Source organism: Hyperolius riggenbachi, chromosome 5 (genome assembly GCF_040937935.1).
Source record: "Hyperolius riggenbachi isolate aHypRig1 chromosome 5, aHypRig1.pri, whole genome shotgun sequence".
NCBI classification, from domain to species: domain Eukaryota; kingdom Metazoa; phylum Chordata; class Amphibia; order Anura; family Hyperoliidae; genus Hyperolius; species Hyperolius riggenbachi.
Window position 1 is genome coordinate 283812131 of NC_090650.1, and position 22780 is coordinate 283834910.

Consider the following 22780-nt stretch of genomic DNA (forward strand, 5'->3'; position numbering starts at 1 on the left):
GGGGAAGCCTCTGGATCCTTTTGAGGCTTCTCCCGTCCTCCTAATCTTCAGTGATCCAGCAATGGCAGCCCCCGAAATAAAGCCGAGAAGCGTGTCAGGTGTTGTGCGCTGCAATATTTACCTTCCAGCATTAAATATTACGGTGCAGCGCAGGCACAGTACAGCGGGTTTGATTGGGCACGGCTATTTCCTCCTGAGCCCAATCCGAAAGCCGCTACTGCTCCTGCACTTGATTGCAGTTGGTAAATATTTACCTCATCGGTGTACGGATGTTTGGGGACTGCAAGTGCTGGATACTAGCAGGTGAAGAGGACAGGGGAAGCCTCAGTAGGATCCAGAAGCGGGGGGCGGGAGTTATTACAGATTTTCTTTAAAGCAACCATGAACTTTCTCCTCTCCCGGATCCTGTTTGTCCACTGTGATCAATGGAATTCCCCATCCTCCATTTTGAAAATAGCCACTATCCCATAACAGCTTTCTGGTCAGCACACTGTTAAACTGTAATATCACCCACTTGAGCCATAGGGAAACATAGACATTACCTGATTGAACTCGTATGTCTTTTTTCAACCCAAATAACTATGTAACCTTGCTTATCATTACCTTGCTTATTTCAGTAATAACTGACAGCAACTGATATTTATATAACTCAGAGCGAACCGATATACTTCAGTTTGACAAAATCTTATCAGAGCTGGAAGAAATCGTAAGAAGAAAATGGTGAGCTTCTGAGATGAACTGATGACGAGTTATGTAATATTAATTTGCATGTACATTGTTTATTTTAAATAATTTTACTCGGTTCATTTTCACTTTAAAGCAAATGGAACCCCCCCAAAAACCAGATACTTACATATTGAGAGGGAAGGTCCTGTGTCCTATAGAGCCTTCCTGCTCCTCTCAGTTCCCTCATTCCAGCACCGCCATCCCCATTCAAATCTCCCACCGGGGGAGGCTTCAGAAGTCTTCGGAGCCCAAGTGCTCCCAAGGGGTGGCTCTGTACTGCCCATGCACGTGAGCGAGCGTGCTTATGCAGGCGCAGTATTATGGAGCTCTCAAGCTCCTGAAGACATCCAAAGGCTCTCGGAGCAGCACAATGCAGTCTTCAACACATCCGTGGAAGACTGCTAAAGGCGGTGACAGCAATGAAATGAAGAAAGAATGCAAGGGATCTATAGAACCCAGAACCTTCCCTCTCTGTAGTTAATTATCTGCTTTTTTTTTTTAAATTCACTTTAATATTTAAAGGATTGCTTTAATCTAAGTGTAGGGACTGTGCAAACTCACACTCTACTTTTTGTTTCACATTTTCCTACAATCTCAGTTATTCTCTATGATCATAACACTCTTGGAGCTTGCAACCAACTTTATCATGAAGACAGATGACATGCAAAGATTGTTTATCTGACAAAAGCAAAACAAAAACTGTGCTACAAATCACTTCCTCTTGTGACTTTAATCTGCTGCAAACATTGCTTAGCGAAGGACCTTTATATTTTCCTCTGTGCTGATTTTAAAATCAAACACTCCGTCACATTGAAGTCTTGTCTGGGAGTGCTCCAACTAGTGTACAGTTTCCCCTGGAACTTTCACAAGAGATGATAGGATCTGTTGTGTGACACTATGGCTGCGCTCATTCAGTTTGGCTCTGCGGTGACAGATAATCAGCAGTGAGGAAGCAGGATGTGCCGCAGGTACAGGTGAGCTCTGCACACCAATCAGCAGGAATCAGGAACATTCAGGTAGACTTGTCACATGAGTGACAATAACTAGGAGAGATGATTTATGAGATGCTAATAATTCCAGTTTGCAGGCAAAAAGAAATTTGGAGCCTATCAGCTAGCATCAGCAATGAGTCCTACTGCGATAAGGCTTCTTAGTATCAATTAAAAGTGATCCACTAGTGTGCCACTTTTAGAAGAAAAATAATGCACTGTATAAACAAATATTAGGTAAGACTGTGAGGATAAAATAATAGGATTTTATCACTCAAAAACATTGAGTACATGGCAAATATCTGCAGTCATGTAGGGATGTAGTAGGCACATCGCTTAAAGAAGCACTGAAGTGAAAAAAATAATCATTATGATATAATTAATTGGTTGTGTAGTACAGATAATTACTAGAACATTCGTAGCAAAAAAAATATTCTCATATTTTTATTTTCAGTTATATAGTGTTTTTTTTTTAATAACATAGCATCATTCTCTAATATTTGCAGTTTACACACTACTCAGCATTCTAAATGATTTTACAGAGCAGGCCAGTGAACTTTTGAACTGCCCTCTGGAGAGAAAATACAGTAACTGACAGTTTGAAGGTCCTGGAGCTCAGTGGCTTTTTTGCATAGATAACTAGTTTCTTAACTCTTCCTGTACTGGAAACAATATAAGACTTATGTATCTGCTCTTAATGTTTTATGTCTTAGCTGTACTACACATACAAATCAATATATCTTAATGGTTTTTTTTCGCTTCAGTGTCTCTTTAACCCCATCCCTTTCTGCTTCTTTTATTCCTATATAATGAGTTTGTATCGCTCGCGGAAAGGCTGAGTGATTATAGAACAACTGACCTTCAGCAAAGTTTTGCTAAACTCCTTAAAAGCAGCCGGTGTGGAAACCGGCTATCTCTGCACAAGCTGATATTAAAATACAGCACTTTAGTGGCTGTGAAAAAGTATGAAATCAAGAATAGAGGATGATGCCATGACATATTATAAAAGCATAGAATAAAGAGTATAATCTTATTGTATTACATTGTTACATCTATTCAAGGAGCCACATCTGTTAGAAACAGATAAAAGCACTTTCCATACAAATGGGTATGCATACACAATGGCTAGTCGCAGACATGCAGACAATACACCAGAAGATGATTTTCTTGTTTCGCCATACTCTCAATCATGCTTTTTTTTATTCTAGATTTTAAAAGGACTGTCTCAGAAAGAACATGCATTATTAGGATACCTTATAAAGGAAGGGAATGAGACTTAGCTATGCAAAAATATTCAAGAGCCCCCCAAGAAAAAGAACACACAATGTAATTATATTCATAAATGGGTGAATGCGCTGTTCACCAGAAAAAGTGCTATTATTTTGACATAATGTAATTTTTAGATTGGCACATCTCTTCGGCGTGGTTGCCATTTTTTTTTAACATTTTGGATATTTATCTGCACTTTTATGCTTATTGCCCCTCTATAATGGCTCATGTAGATCACCAGTACAAACATAGGCACAAACATCACATGACACTCCATTGAGTCAAGCTGTAATTATAGTCTCCACCACCTGAAATACAGTCTGGTGTCCTGGCCAATCCTTGGATTGCGATTGTGTCTGGACATTGACAAACGCGGGTGCAGCAGCCACAGTGCACAAACTCTGATAATACAGCCATTCAGGACTGTCTCTGCCATGAATCTAGCATGTGCACAGGTGTCCCCTGCCGTCACATAAAGATTTGGCGCACCAGATCATTAGTGACAGAGACGCCGAATGATTCTTGAGTTCGTTGTTCCCCTTATCACCTCTCCTGCCAGTAGCTGCTCTGTCATGCAACATGCCATCTCCTCTCTCCTCCCCCACCCCTTCACAGCACCAGGAGCTGCCTAGCCTGTAGGCTAGCAATGCATCTGTCCTGAACTGTCACTTGAAGGATAGAGTCCCTGCAGTTGATAGTAACTGTACCTTTACACCAAAATACCTCAAAGGAAATAGTGGAGAAAAGTAGTAATTGAAACAAATACCTGTCTGCCACTTCCCATTATTGATAATTTGCCAATGGTCACTACTGGAGTACTAATAGTTTGATACTTTTCACTGCAAGTGAATAAAGCTTCTGCTACTTTTGTGGGCTATAATTATACACTTTCCAGTGCCTGATCACCAGGGTGCAAAATTTGTTTTAAAAATGTGGTGCTATAAAAGCCGATATTGGTCGGCTGTGATCCTTGGACCCTCAGGCCGTGAGAACAGGCACAATACATTGGAAAATCAATGCATGGGCTCCTGAACACTTCTGAAAGCCATTATTTGTGTTTATTACTGCATCCACTAATGTGAGTCAAAAACTCTACCATGCAAAGGAGAAACCAAATGTAAACATGATCCATAAACAACACCGTCATTAGGCCAGAGGTCAATTAATATGGACTGAGGCAGAGTTGAAAATTATCCTAGGGCCTGACTAATAAACACTTGAAATTCTTATTGGAAATCATGAAAGAGGAGAAGGACCATCCAATTTTTTATCAGCAACCAGTTGAACAGCCGGCGTCTGTGATGGTATGGGCGTGCATTCATACACATGGCATCAGTATATCGCATATCTGGGAAGGTACTATTGCAGAAGGTTTATACAGGTTTAGTAAAGCAATATATGCTGCCATCCAGATTATATTTTTTAATGAGGAACTTTAACCCAGGTCTGAACTTTATCTCAATCAGAAGCCGATACCCTCTCCTGAGAAACCCTTACCTTTTTTCCCACTAGACCATCATGATGGTCTGTATGGCTGATATTGTGGTGAAACCCCTCCCACAGTGTGATGTGAGGGCCATGGCAGCCGGTCTCCTCAGTCAACAATTGATCACAGTGGTTTGTTAAAAAAAGGTGGTGCACCATGGTGGTCAACATAACCCTGTTCCAACTTTTTTTTTTAAACCGTTTCTGGCATCAAATTCGAAATGAGCATTGTGTTAAGAAAATAATTTGTTCTTTGTACTATTTTCAGTTAAATAAAGTGTTTATATGATTTACAAATAATTACATTCCGTTTTTATTTACATTTTACACAGTGTCCCAGGTTTTTGGGAAAGGGGTTCCAAGAATATTCACTCTAAACGATTTATAAAAGGGAACAAGAGCTTTCCCTTTGCAGCCGTAAGCAACAATTCTGGAATTTACACAGCTGACTGGAATGGTTCCATTTTTTTTCAATTGAACAAACATTCTGCATTTTAATAACAGATGATCTTCAGCTGTATAGTGAATACAACTGTCAGTGTATACAATTCTTTTTAACTACAGGGGTTCTTAAATATTTTACTTACATGGGAACTTTAATGCAGGGTGGCGCACGGAACACTGACTGGGCTGCCTGGCATGAGCGCGAGTAAACAGCCAATTCCAGGAAATCCTTGAGTATTGATGCTGACTATGGGAACATCATTAACTTTTCCGGAAAAAGTTGAGGCCAAATTTATGATTTGTGACCTGTTATCAAGTTGTTCATGGCATCAAAAAACAAATAATACTGAAAGTTGATGATAAAAACTAGCTTGCAGATGTAGCATTTTTAATGGAGTAAAATTAACAAGACAAATTCAACAAGACAATGCATTAGCTTCTCAAATATATGTCAACTAGTTCACTAGTGTTTTTCCACCCTGTCCTTTTTACTGTTTTAATTAGAATCAATTAATTTTATTACTAGATACTTGGACCTGACTTTTCTTGTATAAAAGGTGCAACCTATGACTAGTGATAGTCATGTCTAGGAGAACTAGACATGAAAGTCACATGCTTCTCCATGAGTTCTCCCCCGCTATAGAGCACTATTTATCAATTTGTTTTTGTGACTTAAAAGCCAAGGAAGACATTCATTTTTGCTAAATATGCTTAGACCCCCCCTAAAGACCAGGGCATTTTTCACAAATTGGGCCACTGCAGCTTTAAGGCCTCGCTGCAGGGCAACACAACTCAGCACACAAGTTATCCCCCCCCCCCCTTTTCTGCCTACCAACAGAGCTCTCTGTTGGTGGGCAAGAATCGCTCCCAGGATGTTTAATGTTTTTTACAAATATTTTTGTTATTTTTTTAATACATTTCCGTTCTGTTTTTTTTTATCTTCCCTCTCTCCCTCTTTCCCCACGCCAGCGAATCACTGTGATCGGCTGTCATAGGCGTCAGCCTATGACAGCGGATCACCCCTGAGCCTACCAGGGGTTCCCAGTACAGCGCTGCCATAGATCACAGCACTGTACGCAGTAAATGGATGGCGCCACTGGGAGACTGAAGGCGGAGCAGAGCTCTGTCATCCAAGCGGAGATGCGCGCACGATCTCCTGCAAAACACTCCCCCAGGATTTTACGCCCATCAGCGTTAGGCAGTCCAAGGGAGCCACCGCATTCAAGCCCATCGCCGTGACGTGGTCCTGTAGAGGTTAAACTAAAATCCTTTAAACATTGTAACAAATGATAAGTATAATGAAGAACAGCTAAAAATGCCTAAATTCATATTGTTGTGGGTACACTATATAACAGTTCATATTTTCATATGTAAGTAAGCTTTTTTTAAAAAAAACTGGCATTGTTTACAAGGAAATAAATATGGCAGTCTTCATATCCCTCTCACCTCAGATTCCCTTTAAGTGGGTTTTGTCACAGCTTGTGAATGGTATAGGCCAGACTAATCTAGAACTTACTCAACACCTGGTGCACTCCTCAATGTGGTTAAGGATGGTGTTCTAGCTCTTGACCTCCGGTTGACTTTTTTTTTTCCCTGTTTTCTTCTGCTGTCTACCACCTCACTGGACTTGCCAGTCTACTGTAAAAGATGACCCAATCTCAGTGTTTGTCTGCCAACTGCACCTATCTTTTTGCCTGTCCACAATTACATTAATAGTTAAAAATGTGCTGCACTACAGTGCAATTGGCAAGAAATCGAAGATGCCCACATATATAAAACTTCTCAAGTTCATCATTACCTGGGAGAGAAGCAATATGCAGTAAGTTGAAAATAATATGTAGTCTGCCCAAACAATGGCAGTTTACCGAAAATGTGGCTATAAGCAGAATTTAAAAGCTTTCTCACATGGCTGGAAGACTAGAGCCTGGTACATACCTTCAATTTTAAGTGGCAAATGATTGGACAATTTTACCTCCTTCATAGAGTATGAGGGTCAACAGACATTAAATTGAATACTATATGTAGATTGTGTAGGAAAATCCTCATATTACATGGTAGTGGTGAAATTGGTTAGTGATTGATAAATCAAAATTAAAGCAATACTTAAGTGATCTAAAAAAAGGCAGTTTTACTTACCTGGTGTTTCTACCGGCCCCCTGCAGTCACCCTGTGCCCGCAACGGTACTCAACGATCCTCTGGCCCCCACCGCCACCTAGTTTTGCTTTCAATGACTCAACCTGTTTCTCCACCCATTGTGCCTGCGCAGCCCTGGACGAACGCGTCCTTGTTTGCGCTCCCGTTGCCAGGTGCGTCCCATGCAGGCGCAGTACAAGAAGATCTCTACTGCGCCGGCGCAGGACACTCTCGGCAACTGGAGCGTGAATGAGGACGTGCACAGCCAGGGCCGTGCAGGGGCAGTGGCCAGCGACAGGCTCAGTGACTGAAAGAGAAACTGAGCCATGGCGGGGGACAGGAGGATCGTTGAGTACCGTCGCGGGCACAGGGCGAATTTAGGGGGCTGGTAGAAGCCCCAGGTAAGTAAAACTGCCTTTTTTTAGATCACTTAAGTATCCTTTTAAAGGTGCTTACCAGGCTGAACACCTTGAAAGGTTAGGTTTTTTTCATGTGCAAAATATGAAGTGTACAACGTGTTCCATTTCCCACATTGACAGCACCTAAAGATTAGTATGATAAATATACTAAGCCAATACATTCTGAACTCTGATGACATGTGCTGGTGATTTACTACATGTGGGAGATACATTAAATGATTATGAGTAAAACACTGATCATTAATCATTTGGCTTTGAGTTTTATGTAATGGAAACACTATACAATAAGTTACTGTATTTACAACATAAAGGATGGGTTCAGTGATCCTTGTAGAGACCTTGTACTCAAGAATACCTAGGTAAACAGAAAGACCAGGAGCCCAGTGGTGTCGTATCAACAAATGGGATGCTGTAAGTATATACAGCTATACCCACAAGAGTGGGTTGCAGATCCCTGCAACCAACGTATAAGCCAATGGGAAATTAACTTTCCCTGCTCAGTTTTCCAGGTCCTGATGGAAGCTGGATGGTCACGCCCCTGGATTTGTAGTTTTTTGGGAGAAAGCGTAAAAATATATAAAAACTTCTAATAGTTAAAATAAAAATAAGAGGCAATCTCTTACCTCTTCTGACAACAAAAAAACACCAGTAGAACTGGGAAAGTATTTATTCAGAACACAAAATAGACAACGCATTTCACAGGTACTAGCCTGCTTCCTCAGGTCAATACACAGTGCCTTGCATCAAGGTGAATAGGATCAGAGGTGCCCATATCCTATTCACTTTGCTGCAAGACACTGTGTATTGACCGGAGGAAGCAGGCTTGTACCCGTGAAACGCGTTCTCTATTTTGTGTTTTGAATAAATACTTTCCAGTATTGATTTTGTTGTTAAGAGAGGTAAGAGATCACATCTCATTTTTATTTTAAAGAGAACCTGAACTGAAAATCAAAAGTCAAAATAACCATACACAGGTGTAAGGATCCCTCCTGTAGCGTGTTCTGTCCGTTGCAGTGGAACTGCAAACGGACAGTTCTGGCTTATCTGCTTGCATTCGGTTGTGCATTCGCAATATGTCTCATTGTCATTTGCAATCGCTCTGCAGTTCTGGGCAGCTCACGATGCTGTCATCATTCCACCAATTGCTTGTTGCAGCTGAGCTGCGGCCAGATAGCCCTGGATTTCCTGCATGCATGTTGTTACATAATATTGCATGTATTTCTTACGGGAGTCCTTTGCATTCACAGCCAGCTAGCAAACGGTAATCAAGCCAGCTCAGGATTGAATGATTACCATTCAGCTGTGTGGGAATTTGCATACCTGCATCCATTGGCTGATGCCAGCATAAAAGTCTGCCTCCCATTTCCTACCCCGCCCGTCATAGCGTTCAGCTCTCTGAGTTGTCGTTGGGTCTATGCTGTGAAAGTTGTTATTGTAAATGTATAATGCCTTGCTCTGTATTGTCATGTCTGCTGGATGTTTGCTGACCTGCGGGGGTCAGTGAAGTCTTTCTGATAATGATAGTTAGATTCTGCCAGCACCACGTTGGTGACTGGTAGTATTCCTTCTAGCCTTGTTCTTGAGGACGAACTATAGCAGCGGTTGCCATTAGTTTGCTCCTACATTTTAGTCTTGTCTATCTCAGTGTGAATGTCACCGTCACTGAAACAGCGACTAGATTGGCTGAGCATTCTGTCTGCCTGTCTGTTGTCTGTCTTGTTAATTATCATTACTTGTGCTTTAGCTAGTGAGTTATTTGAGAGCTACATTTCATATATTGCGCATCAGCACAATATATATGTACACTAGTCAGTCAATCTTGTACTTTGTAATTATATATCTTGTAATTTATTTGTAATATTCTAGTAATATTATTGCAGTAACATCTATTGTAATATTGTATTGTGTACCGACCTTTGCCTGCCTCTCGACTACGAACCTGCCTAATCCTTCCAATACGACACATCTGAATTAACGTGTATGACCCAAATCTGTTACCGACTACCAGGGGCGTCTCTAGCCATTTTGTCACTCCAGGCAAGAAATCCTGTGGCGGGCCCCCCCCCCCCCCCCCCCGTGATTGCCCCCAGCCCCATACCCCCCACCCCTCGTGGTGAACACCACTCCTGTGGTGAACCCCACCTCCAAGACCCCCGAAAATCATAATGCAGCAGCGTTTCACCAGAAAATACACTTATTGCGGCATGGGTTCACCAGAAAATAGTTGTAATGCAGTAGAGCATATCACCATAAAATATACTTATTGCGGCATGCACTCACACACACCACACACAGTACACACAGTACACACACACACACTATACACACGCACACAGTACACACACACTATACACGCACACACACACTATACACAGTACACACACACACACACACTATAGACACGCACAGTACACACGCACACACACTATACACACACACACACACACACACACTACACTATACACATGCACACACAGAGCACACTATACACACACACATACTATGCTGCTACCAGGGGAGGACTGGGACCTTCTAGCCTGGGGGGAAACACAGACTAGAGGCCCGTTATCATGGCAGCCTCTGCCCAAATTATGTCACACACTTACTCCCTGTCGTATATGCCAGTAAACACGTGGAGCGCTAATGCGGAAATACAGCAAGAACACTCTGTGAACAGTGTGACAGGTAAAGTACAGGCATCAGGGGGGCACAATACATTTTGAGGGACAACGGCCGGGGTTTCCGTCTTGTCTATAATTCATGGTTATTGCACGCCATGCAGGGGCGCTTCTAGCCTTTTTGTCACTCCAGGCGAGAAAACCTGTGGCGCCCCCCCCCCCCCTCCGCCTGCCCATTGGGTGACAATCTATGGTGCCCTCCACATACATGCTCACACACACATGAAATGCAGATAACATGTCACTTACAGATCAAATGCAGATAATTACAACAAATAGCATTTGTAAAGCACTTTTCTCCCATAGGACTCAAAGCGCATAAGCATGAATCAGAGCAGTAATTGGAAGATTGGTAAATTGTGGTATTGATGAAGAATTCTATAAGTTTGCAAATGTCAGGATAAACAAGTGGCTTTTCAGTCTGGATTTGACTAGCTCCAGGGAAGAGGCTGTCTTTACTTCGTGTGGTAGGGAGTTCCAAAGAGTAGGGGCAGCATGACAGAAAGCTCTTGCTTCAAAGGTTTTGGAGGTACACTCTGGGAATTACCAATTTTATGTAACCTGCTCATCTGAGGAGAGGTGTGAAGCCGTTTCAGCAAGTCCTTCATGCATCCAGGGCCCAAATTGTGTAGGGATTTAAATGTTTAAATGGAGCATTCTCCATTTTACAGGTAGCCAGTGCAGTGAGTGATCAAACAGTGTAATGTGACCGTGGCGAGGCTGGTTTGTTAGTAATCTGGCAGCAACATTCTGTACTAGTTGCAAACGACCCCTCACAGATCAAATGCATATATTATGCCCCACCCCATAGATAATATGCAGACAACTTGCCCCCCACAGATCAAAAGAGGATATCATGCACATCATGATAACTGACAGTATATACATTGGCAAAAAAGGAGTTAAGGACACCACTTGAACTTTACCAAAGTGCACAGTAGCCCCTTCTTTGCCAATGTGTGTCCTGGAGTGCAAATACTAAAAGGTCCCTCTGTTTGGAAGGGCTCACGTCCCTGGCACTGTTTTACTCTTCCCCCCCCCCCCCCTTCTCCCATTCATGGCTCTGACTGAAGGTGAGTGAGTGTAAAATGCTCTGTCCACTCCACTCTCCCTGTATGTGAGCTCTCCCACCTGCGGGAAGTGTTCAGTGATACTATTGAAGGATGCATTGCCAGAAGGCTCCCAGTTGCAGCTGCAGTATACAGACATGCTTGAGTGCTGACTCTCAGGGAGCGTGGAGTGGATGGGACATACCACACTCAGCTTCCATTCGGCCTCTTGCACACTGCATGCATTTCAGATTCCGATTCCGCTTTTTAATCTGTTTTTACATCCGATTCCGATTCCGATTTTTAATCTTAACTGCATGCTGCGTTTTTTGATCCGTTTTTCTGTTGAATGTATTCAGGGAAAATCGGAAACGGAATCGGAAACGGAATCGGAATCGGAAAACGGATTTGCAGTGTGCAGGGAGCCTTCAATTGTTTTCAGTTAGAGCCATGAACAGGGACAGATAGCCGGGAAGTTCCTCAGAACGGCACACAGCGATTATGAACTGCGCAGCAGGCATGAGCTTCAGACAGCATTTGTGCAGTGAAAGAAAGCACCCATGAATATTGAACAAGCGCTTAATTTTGCTGTGTTCACACAGTGCATAACTGCACCTGCACAGGTCTGTCATGCAGCGACACTGGGGAGGGGCAGGGTACCCTGACAACAACAACAAGCAGTACCACCACACTCAGGAGGCAGTTATCTAGCCCACCATGGGCTTCATTCATTGTTCAGGTGTCTCAGGGGTACTTCAATATTTTAACATGTGGATCAGGGTGGGAGGGGTTAACTGGGGGCAACATGACAACCACTGCTGGGGGCATGAGTCAGATAGAATTATGGTTTAGCGCCACCAGTTAACAATTCACATTAACATAAATAAAATACATATAAAAAGCCATAGCTTTGCATGCTCTGCCCAATAATCCCTAATACCTCAGTAGCAGCAACTGTAGAGCAGGGTGCATAGTGACACACATACTAATGTGCCCAAACGTTCTTGCAGGCTGGATAGCTAGGGAGATAGGAGGCAGAGCTGTGTCACCAGCAGAGCCAGCACGTAGTTTATGTGCTGCTGTCTGTCCGAGGAAGAGCTGGAATGTGTACACAGGGGAGGGACATCAGAGATGAGAGGAGCCTCAGACTGGAGCTGGGAGAAAGCATGAGCACTTCAGTAGTGCACGTGTGTCCTCTGCTATATACAGCTGCTGCCTCTGCTTCTGTCTCCCCATAACCTATCCTGCAGCCTGTATCTAATGAGAGCCTGCACCTGATTCCTTCTCTCCAGGGCAGACTGGACGGCTGATCTGCTGCTGACCTCCTTCAGGCAGCACTTTTCAGGTCTATGAAGAGAAGAGAAGGTCTATGAGCGCTCAGCCTTCCCCAGCACCTGCTACCCCGAACTTCCGTTTGGTGGGGGCGGAGCAACATTCTATGGTTTTCGATTGGCCCAGAGAGAAGGGGTAGGAGGGGCAGAGCAAATTTGCTCTGTATCTATTGGTGGGGGGGAGAAGGCTCCGCTATGACGGAGTTTTCAAACGAATGGATGGCAACAACATACTATTAGTGAGTGCGTGTCAGGCGCACTACTAGATCCAGCGGGCACCGCGCCCTGACAGTGAGCGGCGCTCTAGGCAAAGGTTTGGCCTGCCTTTGCCTTCGGGCGCCCCTGACGCCATGATTTTCGCACCTGACAACCACATTGGCCCAAGATTTCCCAACATCTCAGATTGATACATTCAACCAATTTCCACCCAAAATGTTTTATCCGATTTGCTAATATCAAAACGGTTGGCTGATTGGTTGTCAGGTCAACAGAAGTATGGCCACTGTAATTCCCTCAAGGCCAATCCCCCCACATACACCTACCTATGTCCTTTGTCACCATCTCTACTAATCCTGGTTTTCACTACCTTATAGTGTGTCTGATCCCTTATGCAGAGAAATAATGAGGAGAGAAAAGCTGAAAGAGAGGGAAGAAGATATTTGCCTCACCAGGATTGCACTTTTATTTAGCTTTCCTGTATGACAAGAAGACACAGACACCCAGCACTAGGGAAAGAGGGAAACAAAGGTGAATGAAGGAGGCTGGTGCACACCAAGAGTGCTTTAGAGCGCTTTTCAAATTTACAGCGATTTGAAAAGCGCTGGGCTAATGTTACCCTATGAGGGTATTCCCTCAGCAGTGTTGTGATTTTTTAAAATCGCAAACATGCTGCAGGTAGCATTTATTGGAGCGATTCTTTCAAAAATCACTTCACAAAGTTGCATTCGCGAATTGCTAGCGATTGCTATTGCGATTTTGTCGTGCACTAGCCCAGAGATAGGAGGAGTGAAGTGAGACTGAAAATAGCCTGAGATGGAGCAGAGAGCTAATCTGTATTGCAGTCCCACATTACACAGAGGCTAAGTGCCGGTAATAGGATTGCTGTCCCTGCTAGTCTCTCACACAAGTCAGAAAGCAGCCCTCCTGGAGTCTAGGAACTGTCAAAACTTTTCAACCTGTTTAACACCTTATCTGCACATGCAGTCATTTTAACAATGGGGAGAGACCAGACAGATTTTTTCCCCAAGGACCCTCCTCTGCATCATGCTGTGTATATTTACCAGCTTGCCTGCCCTCTAATTGCACTTTTATCAGCTAGCCTAGTGTTTCCCATTGCCTTACATCAACAAACCTGAATACAGCAGACACAGGACCAACCGTAAATCACTAAATATAAAAGGCGGCCTGGGGGGCAGTCCATGCCTGGCTGCTACCCAGTCTCTACAGCCACGCAGTTACCAGTAGCAGAGAGAGAGGGACTGAATGAATCTCAGGACTCAGGAGCTGATGCTGTACTGGGATCCTTGACTAGGATGAGTGCCTTCTCTCATTGACTCATTCATTACTGTGGTTCTTTGAATCATTGAGCTGAAGGAAATGAATGAATCAGTCAGTGAATCAGTTATGAGTCGAGTCAGGCGCTACTGCTGCTGCTGTGTAAACTGATACCTGAGTGAGCTGAGAGGCATTTCTTCTCTCACTACTCAGTGCAGCAGTGCCCTTCCCTCCTCCTGTCGCTCTAGGCAAGAATTTATACCTGCCTGGTGGCTCAGATGCCTCTGCCGACTACATCTGTTGTGTATTGTATCACATAGCATCCAGCCTGAAAGGCGGCCCAGAGCTGCATTTGCTCTGGGAAATCTTGCTCCCTTGTTCATTACTCCTGTGTCCATCTGTGGAGCCTTTCCATTATCCAGCTCTTAGCCTTATTGCACTGGGTGGTCAGAAAGTATGACTCCCCAGCATTACACAGGTCATACGTACCTCCTGTTTAGTCTACTCATCAATCTCTTTCTCATCTCCTGAGTCCTGTTTGTCCACTGTGATCAATGGAATTCTGTCCTCCATTTTGAAAATGGCCATTACTCCATAACAGCTTCCTGGTCAGCACACTGTTTAACTGTAATATTGCCCACTTGAACCATAGGGAAACATGGACATTACCTTGCACATTCAGTTGTAACTGACAGCAGCTGATATATAACTGACAGCAACTGGTATATTTCAATTCTGGCAAAATATTGTCAGAACTGGAAGGGATCACTATAAGAAAAAAACGGTGAGCTTCTGAGAGGAACTGACTGTGAGGTAAGTATGTAATACATCATGCACTTATTTTAAATAACTTTACTCAGTTCAGGTTCCCTTTAGCTATTTTAATTATTAGAAATGTATATACATTTTTATACTTGGGAGCCTCCACATTCATATACAACACATTTTTGTCCATTTTGGATTGATTTTTCTACAAGGCACCTTTCACACATAACACAATGTTGCATGTGATTTGCATTTTGGCAAATAGTTTGAGAGGATTATTTCTAGGTTTCGATGTTCAGCGTAGTGTAGTGTAGTGTAACAATTATGACCACTATGAGGAGCAGTAAACTACTAGCAACCAGCAGCTTAGGCTTGCAGTTAATCTGTACACTGTATAGAGATGAACTGTAGGGGATATCCTTGGCAATAGTGGGCTTTCATTTTAAAGAAACTAGAATATGATTTGGTATTTACATCTAGCTGCTAACTCTGACTGGCTCAGTTTCAGGCTGCATGCTGTTTGCAACAAACTGGGAAAATGTGCATCTCATTGATCATCTCTAGTTACCGCTAGTGGAGTCAGTCTGGGCTGTCGGGGAGCAGCGGAATGCATCTGCGGGACAAGCAGCAGGATATTCTATCCTCACAGTCAAACATTCATTTGCATGAATTTTATTTAAAATGGAAATCTGGATTTTCTGTTTCTGAATACACTAAGATAGAATGATTTTTCTGTGGAAAGAGACCATAATCACTAGAGAGGAGCAAAATGTGGAAGTCAATGGAGAAAAAAAATCTTATTCCAAAAATCACCGAAGGATAAAACCCCCTTTCATGCTCCTTAAATGCATGCCAATTATCTGTGGCCAAGATGCACTCTTTGTATTGATGTCCAGACCAGTGATGCAGCAATAGGGGATGCAGTGGTTGCAGTGCATCGGGGCCCACCAGCAGTCCTTCTTCAACCTCTACATTGGTGCTATGCTGGTATTGATCATCTCTAAAGAAGAGCTTTTGAAAGTTAAACTTTTCGCTGGCGTCAAAACAGAAACAGTGTTTGTAGATGCGGGCTGCGGCAGAGGAAGGTAACTAGCTATGGTCACTGCCTGTGGGCGCAGCGCTTTACGCCCCTCTACATCTTTCTTCCAGCTGTGAAGGAGACGATATTGGTGGGAAGCCTCTGGATGGTCATATGCGTGGAACCAACCCCTGTATGCTCAGTCTGGGTGCACTTGTTCACAGCCGGGAGCACAGACAGAGGATAAAGAGGGATGATACCATTCTAGTGGGATATCGTCATCATTAATTGACAGAAAAGCTATTATAATCTAGCTTCTTCATGCGCAGCAGAAACCGATATTATTCCGCCTCATGGCTAATGGCTCTCTTGGTTATTACCAAAAATAACAAACAACTTTATTCACAACTTCCTTTTACAAACACAGGATGTAGTAAAACTTTGCTACTATAGCACACTGGTAATAGCTGGTTATGCATCTTACCCAATAGATATACACATAATAGACTGTTGTTGCTAAACAGACATCCAACATTCAGCCACCAAGAGAACAGCATGTTCTAGTGTACTTGTAGTTACACCATTTGAGAAGCTAAAGAGTAGAGAAACCGAGAGCCCAATATAGTGTAGTATGTTAAGCATAAATGAAGTAAAGGTTATCGTGAGAAAATTATACTCACAAACATGGGTTACCACACAGGCAACCACTGTATAGGCAGGTGAGGAGATTAGACCTGTCCTCACTCAGGGATAAGAAGTCGCTCTCTGTAGATGCGAAAGGGGGTAGATCACCCCTCCACCAGGGGTGGACACGGTATAGCAGTAGGAGAACAGAGGCGCCAGCAGGATAAAAGTGGATAAAAACTTTAAAATTTGCTGGGAGGAAGTGGTGGACTTACCTCCATAAAGCAGACACGAAAGACTGTCTGAATAGTAGTCACATTTATTAATTAGTACCCCAAAACAGTGCAACGCGTTTCGCAGGCCCAGCCCGCTTCATCAGGCAACAAAAATGGGGACAAGACAGAATTTCAGCAATAGCAGGTGTAGCGCCTGCTATTGCTGAAATTCTGTCTTGTCCCCATTTTTGTTGCCTGATGAAGCGGGCTGGGCCTGCGAAACGCGTTGCACTGTTTTGGGGTACTAATTAATAAATGTGACTACTATTCAGACAGTCTTTCGTGTCTGCTTTATGGAGGTAAGTCCACCACTTCCTCCCAGCAAATTTTAAAGTTTTTATCCACTTTTATCCTGCTGGCGCCTCTGTTCACCATTTGAGAAGCGTGCATTGCACAATTAGCACAACCCACGGTACCTGGGTAACATCTGCGATGCTATAATAACATACGTTACACAAATAGCAGTGGGGTTGATTCACTAAATGGCAGTACTTATGCAAATAGCGCAACACCTTACCCTAATACTGTGGGTTGCGCTAAATGCGTAATACACCCTACTCAGATGGTGCATGTAAACTAGCCGAGTACAGCCCATTTACTGGCATATAGTGAATCTACCCTATGTTGTCACGTTGGGTGATGGTGATGTGGTCATTGAACCTCTGCAGGCTTCTACAATCTTCTTTACTTCACTTAGCCATTTATTTCAGTAATGTATTCAATAAATAATAATTAATGTGATTCTAAGTACAGCTAGTGAAGCTATGGTATCTGATTTTGCTTTTATATCAGCCGTAAATACATATTTAGCTGATTGCCTAGTGCCCAACTTGAAAGTGTATGTAAATGTTCATTAAAAATTGATGTAACATAAATCAGTGCTACAGAAGTCATTTTGTAATTAAATGCCATTAAAATTACATTTCCATTTTAGACTGCAGACAACTATAGGTTTCTAGACTCCAGCAGATTTCTAAATACATACTTTCTCGCTTCTGTGCAGACAGTGCACTGTCTGGTGCAACTTCTCATCTCAATTAGCAAAAAATGGCATTGTGACTCAATAGATTGTGGAAAAGTATAAAAAGTCAACTTTTTTCAAATACCAAAGTGTACGTACCAATGAATCAACGTATTAAAACTATTTAAAATACAGGTAGGGCTCTACTCACTGCACCACATGCCAGCGCACTGTCACATACACACCACACCTATAGGTAGCGGTACCTACGCATACTGGCCGGCCTCTTCAGAGTGGGGGAGACAGCAGGGTGCAGTCGCAGCAATAGCCATTTTGCCCATTAGGTTTTTCCACAACTTCTCATTTTCCTGCTTGTGTTATTGGGAAAGATCCACACACTTGATATGTCTGTTTCATGTGTACAGTTAAGGGCTATAGAGATCCAAAGCACATTTTGGATGTGAAGCATCTGTTGTAGAAGCATGAGCTGTAGGCCGTAACTACAAATTATGGAGATGGTGCCCCCTACTGTGTTCACACCCTTTCCCTTGGTGGCCCTCACAGACGAGAGGCCCATCTTGCAAGGGTCATAAAACAAGTGTGGCTCATCAGGATCCTCACACCTAAAGCAAGTGTAGCCCCCAAAAAACCTGATGTGGATGTTGGATCCCTGTATGCAAGGGAGGGAGGGGTTAGTAGTTGGTGCCACCCCCCCCCCCCCATACACAGTTCTGCTCCCCACTTCCCTGCTCAATAGTGATGAGAATTAATAGTAATTTGGCTCAGTTGCTCTCTGTTGTGTATGGGCGCCTGTTGTGTTTCCATGGCAGTACCACTGCGCAGGCGCAGAATGCTCCTGACCACGAGAACACAGTGAGTATGGGCAGCGCCTGTACCATTGCTTGTGTTCCAATCCTGATTTTTCCCATACTTTCACCTGACCCTGAAAGCAACATGCTGCAGGTGTGAAAAAGGCCAGAAGCAGTCAAATGCTTTTCAGCACATTTACAGAAAAGCATTTGAGCAGCACGCCAGCAGAATCCCGTGTGAACCAGCCCTTAGTGGCCAAGCCAGTTTTAACATTTTTACCATAATTCAAGAATATAAAGACACCCTAAACTTTATAGGCCTGTAGAATTCATTTTCATTAATTTATACAGCACATGATGATTGTGTCAATATGTACAAAATTCATATTTTCATTAAAACTACAGTAACATTTCTAACAGTGGTTAAAAAAAGCTCTCCCATATTTCCACTTAATATAAAATATGAGACTGTGCTTAGTTATTGAAGGATTAAAAATCTATCTATCTTTAACACTACCGTAATATCTTCAAGGAGTTTGTATGTTCTTCCCGTGTCTGTGAGGGTTTGCTCCAGGCACCCTGGTTTCCTCTCACATTTCAAAAACACACAGATAATTCAATTGGCTTTCCCGTAAAAATTGGCCCTAGACTACAATAGACATATGACTATGGTAGGGATAAGATTGTGAGCCCCTCTGAGGGACAGCTAAGGGACAAGACTAATGCTCTGTACAGCACTGCAGAAGATGTTGGCTCTGCATAAATACTAACTAATAATACATTTTTTTAAAATTATGACCTTGATTGATCTTCATTGATTTGTCACATGAGAGGATATGGAATTTCTGCAATTTCATTTACCTAATAGTGTCTGTGAATGCATAGCATCTATGTGTATTATGTGTAGGGAAGATGAGAAGGGTCATGTTTTTTTCCTGCCACTAGAGGCTCATATAGCCTTCTGTAACAATACAGTCTGATAACAGGTTGGCTTTGCTGATCACATGAATGAGTCATTTCATGACGAAATTGATAGGGAGGAGCCACATGCGGAAGTAACACATGCGAGCGGTGGGACGTGGTGGCGTGGTGAGACGAGTGGAAACCCGAGATTACATCTGAACGGCGGCCAGCCCGGAAGGCCGCACGGGGTGGAGCCCGTTCCCACACTCCACAGGCTTACTACCTGCTTGTAATATGTGAGTGGAACCTTTTAATAAACCGTCTTTTTTATTGAGATATCTGCGCAATAATAGTATTTGTTTGCATTGAGGTATATATGTGACCCAAGAAGGAGATATTTTCAATTGGCACTAGCCAAAAGGTGTGGGAAGCCTGGCAAGTACCCCAAAGGCGATCTAAGGCCACTGTAACCCCTGGCCCACCACAGTTGGTGAGTGTGGATCCTTTAGGGTGTTTCTGGTGGTGTTTAAAGTTCACATACAGAGAACATATGGTTGGAGCGCTGTTCTGGTATAGAGATAAAGATTATTAGCGTTAACTAATAATCTGAGGTGTGATGAAAGTACCTCACTCCAGGAATATACAGTATAGTACTTTCAATGCAGCAGTTCTGTTTCCACCTTTTTTTTCAAAGCATACCCTAAGCAAGGATATTTAAATAACTGGGCTGGCATAAGTAGGATGATCCTTTTTTCTAACACATAATGAGCACTCCTTTACTCTTCAGTAAAATGTGCACTAGTTTAAGTGGATGCACTCTGCAGCAAATTTATATTGTGTTTGTGTTTTTCTGAGAAGTTGGGAAATAGGTAGAGAGTCACACTTACCCTGTCTTCCTCTTCTCGAAAGTCTGGCATGGTGCTGATACAAAGGCTGACTGCCGTGATGGCTACAAAGGAGACCGACAGACAGGCAAAAATCTTGCCAGGAATCCCTGAGTGCGGGTTCTCCACCATGTCCCTGAGATGCTTCATACATTGGGCCAGTCGCCCACTGTCCTGCAAGGCACTTTGTGAATTCTCCTTGGAGGTGCCAAATTCTCCTTCATACATCTTGGCTTCAGCTAGTTCCTCTTCCTTTTGCTGCAGTTTTCTAAGGCAGCACCATTCCAAATTTTCCTCTTCTATCCCCCAGTATATAAGTTCCTCTTGAAAGGAAAGGGCACACATCTCTCTCAGAATCCTTAATTTTCCAGCTGCCAAGAAAGTCATAATAGTCCTAAAGGCACAGGGGTTGCGATCAAAAAAGAACTCATTGCAGTTAATATCATAATCATCACAAACATCCATTATTTCATCATAATTATTACAGGTTCTTAGCTTTCCTAACCGTGTCAAAGGACAGTCTTCTAGAGTGGTCCATGGTATTCGGTACTTGATTCCACCTACATTGATAATGACATGACGCATTCTTTCCTCCACTTGTCCTCTGTAACATCGTTCCTCACCTGGCCGAAGGAGTTTAGCTGTTTTATAGAAGACCCCTTTCCTGGTCCGAACCTCACAAATGTTCTCCAGATTTTTGATCCTGAAAGAGGTGAAGTCGGATTCTGCTTTCCCTGCCAGTAATGCCATTTCCTGATACATTGGCTTTCTTCATTGAGGCAACAAATCTTTGTAAAGAACAAGTAGAAGGGCTAACATACAAAGTCGCTTTGGTCCTGAAAGACAAGAAAAAGTGTTTATTGGTTTCCTATTGTTTATGGGACATCAAGTAAATACAGTGTGTACCAGACATAGAACATCTATAATCAATTAACTTCAACTGCTGTTCAGACGTGCAAGTACTAGAGAAAGCTGCTTTTGATGATTTTGTATGAAGGAATGATTGTAATTCTTTTGATTTATTGCTATATTCTGTCAACACAATACAGGGTAGGTGAGGAGCAGGAAGCATGAACATCAGGGAGTCTGATTGTTTAACTTCTTCATGACCAGAGATAATCAATGAATTGCACATTTATCCCAGCTGATGTGCATTTGGTTGCAATTTATATGCAGACTTGACATGAAACAAATGCAGTTGCAGACAGTTTTGATTGGGCAATTTTCATTTGTGTATATATCACAACCAAATCTGCATCAACTTGGAAAAAATAATAAGTAGACTACTAATAATTTTACATTTTAAAATAGTTTTAGGTTATGATTCAGTTCACTTAAAGGGGACCTATAAATTCGAGGAATACGGAGACAGACATCTTCACCCCCTAGACAGGATGTCATTCAGAGCTTTAGGGTAGTTTCACATTTAGGAGTTGCATTATGTTGCCTTAAAATGTGCAAATAATACAGCTAAAAACAACATTTGCAGAGACGCACTGTAATGCATGCATAGAACTAACTGACCAATGTGCAAGTTCATTGGCTAACATCGTGCGAGCCAACATGTGCAATTCTGGTAGCACACTGTAAGTTCTGCATTTAAAGGACAACTGTTGCATGGCTGTCCTGCTGATCCTCTGCCTTTAATACTTTAACCATAAACCCTCAACAATCATGCAGCAGATCAGGTGTTTCTGACATTATTGTCAGATCTGACACAATTAGCTGCATGCTTTTTTCTGGTGTTATTCAGACACTACTGCAGACAAATAGACCAGCAGGGCTGCCAGGCAACTTTTTTGTTTAAAAGAAAATCAATATGGCAGCCTCCATATTCCTCTCACTTCAGCTGTCCTTTAACAATGGGATCTGTTGCATCTGCTGATGTGTGTACTGTTCATAGACTGCATTACCCTTAGCCTCTTCCCCACGTAAGTGCATCAGGAAATGCGGGTGGCTGTACAATGCTACCAATCGTACATTAATGTTTGTCATTGTGGCCATGATTACCATTCATTATAATGAATAAGAATTGCAACGTGTTTGCAGGTATGTGTCGGCAACCACACTCCCCGATTCTGCAATGAGCCGCAACGCATGTATGGGGACATCAGACATTACATACAAAGGGTGGCAAAAAATGCAAGTGTGGGGAATGGGCCTAAGGATTTAGTTATTTTGAGTCACACACATACAACAAGCATGCAGCTAGCAGAGTGTGGACCCTTCCACCACGATAAGGCCGCCGTTCTGGAAGGGACCATAAACTTTAAATAATGTATTAATGTAAATTAACATTAACATTGATTAACATTAAAATATAGCTGCAAATTCACTTGCACTATTATTATCTGCTTTGCCCTGTAATGAATATTGCAATTCATTTGTTATATAACTGTATGCCTGCGTTACTCTTTGCCCTAAACTATTTTCTACTAATGGAATACAAGTGCCCATATCTACACCCACATGCCAATGTATTGCTTTGTGTTACTTTTATTCCTCTATTTTAATAGGCATGTT

The 22780-nt window shown here is 42.7% G+C and overlaps 1 protein-coding gene across 7 annotated transcripts in view; it reads right to left on the reverse strand.

Annotated features, from left to right (window-relative positions):
• Window positions 1-22780, reverse strand: part of KCNG2 (potassium voltage-gated channel modifier subfamily G member 2) — a 440844-nt gene that overhangs the window by 75944 nt on the left and 342120 nt on the right. For all 7 annotated transcript variants that reach the window (XR_011020616.1, XR_011020617.1, XM_068234665.1 and 4 more), the window contains one exon: window positions 20261-21093. Coding sequence is in view for 5 of the 7 variants with exons in the window: in XM_068234665.1 (XP_068090766.1) it covers window positions 20261-21019 (759 nt within the window). In the remaining 2 variants the exon portion in view is untranslated. The remainder of the gene's footprint in view (window positions 1-20260; window positions 21094-22780) is intronic.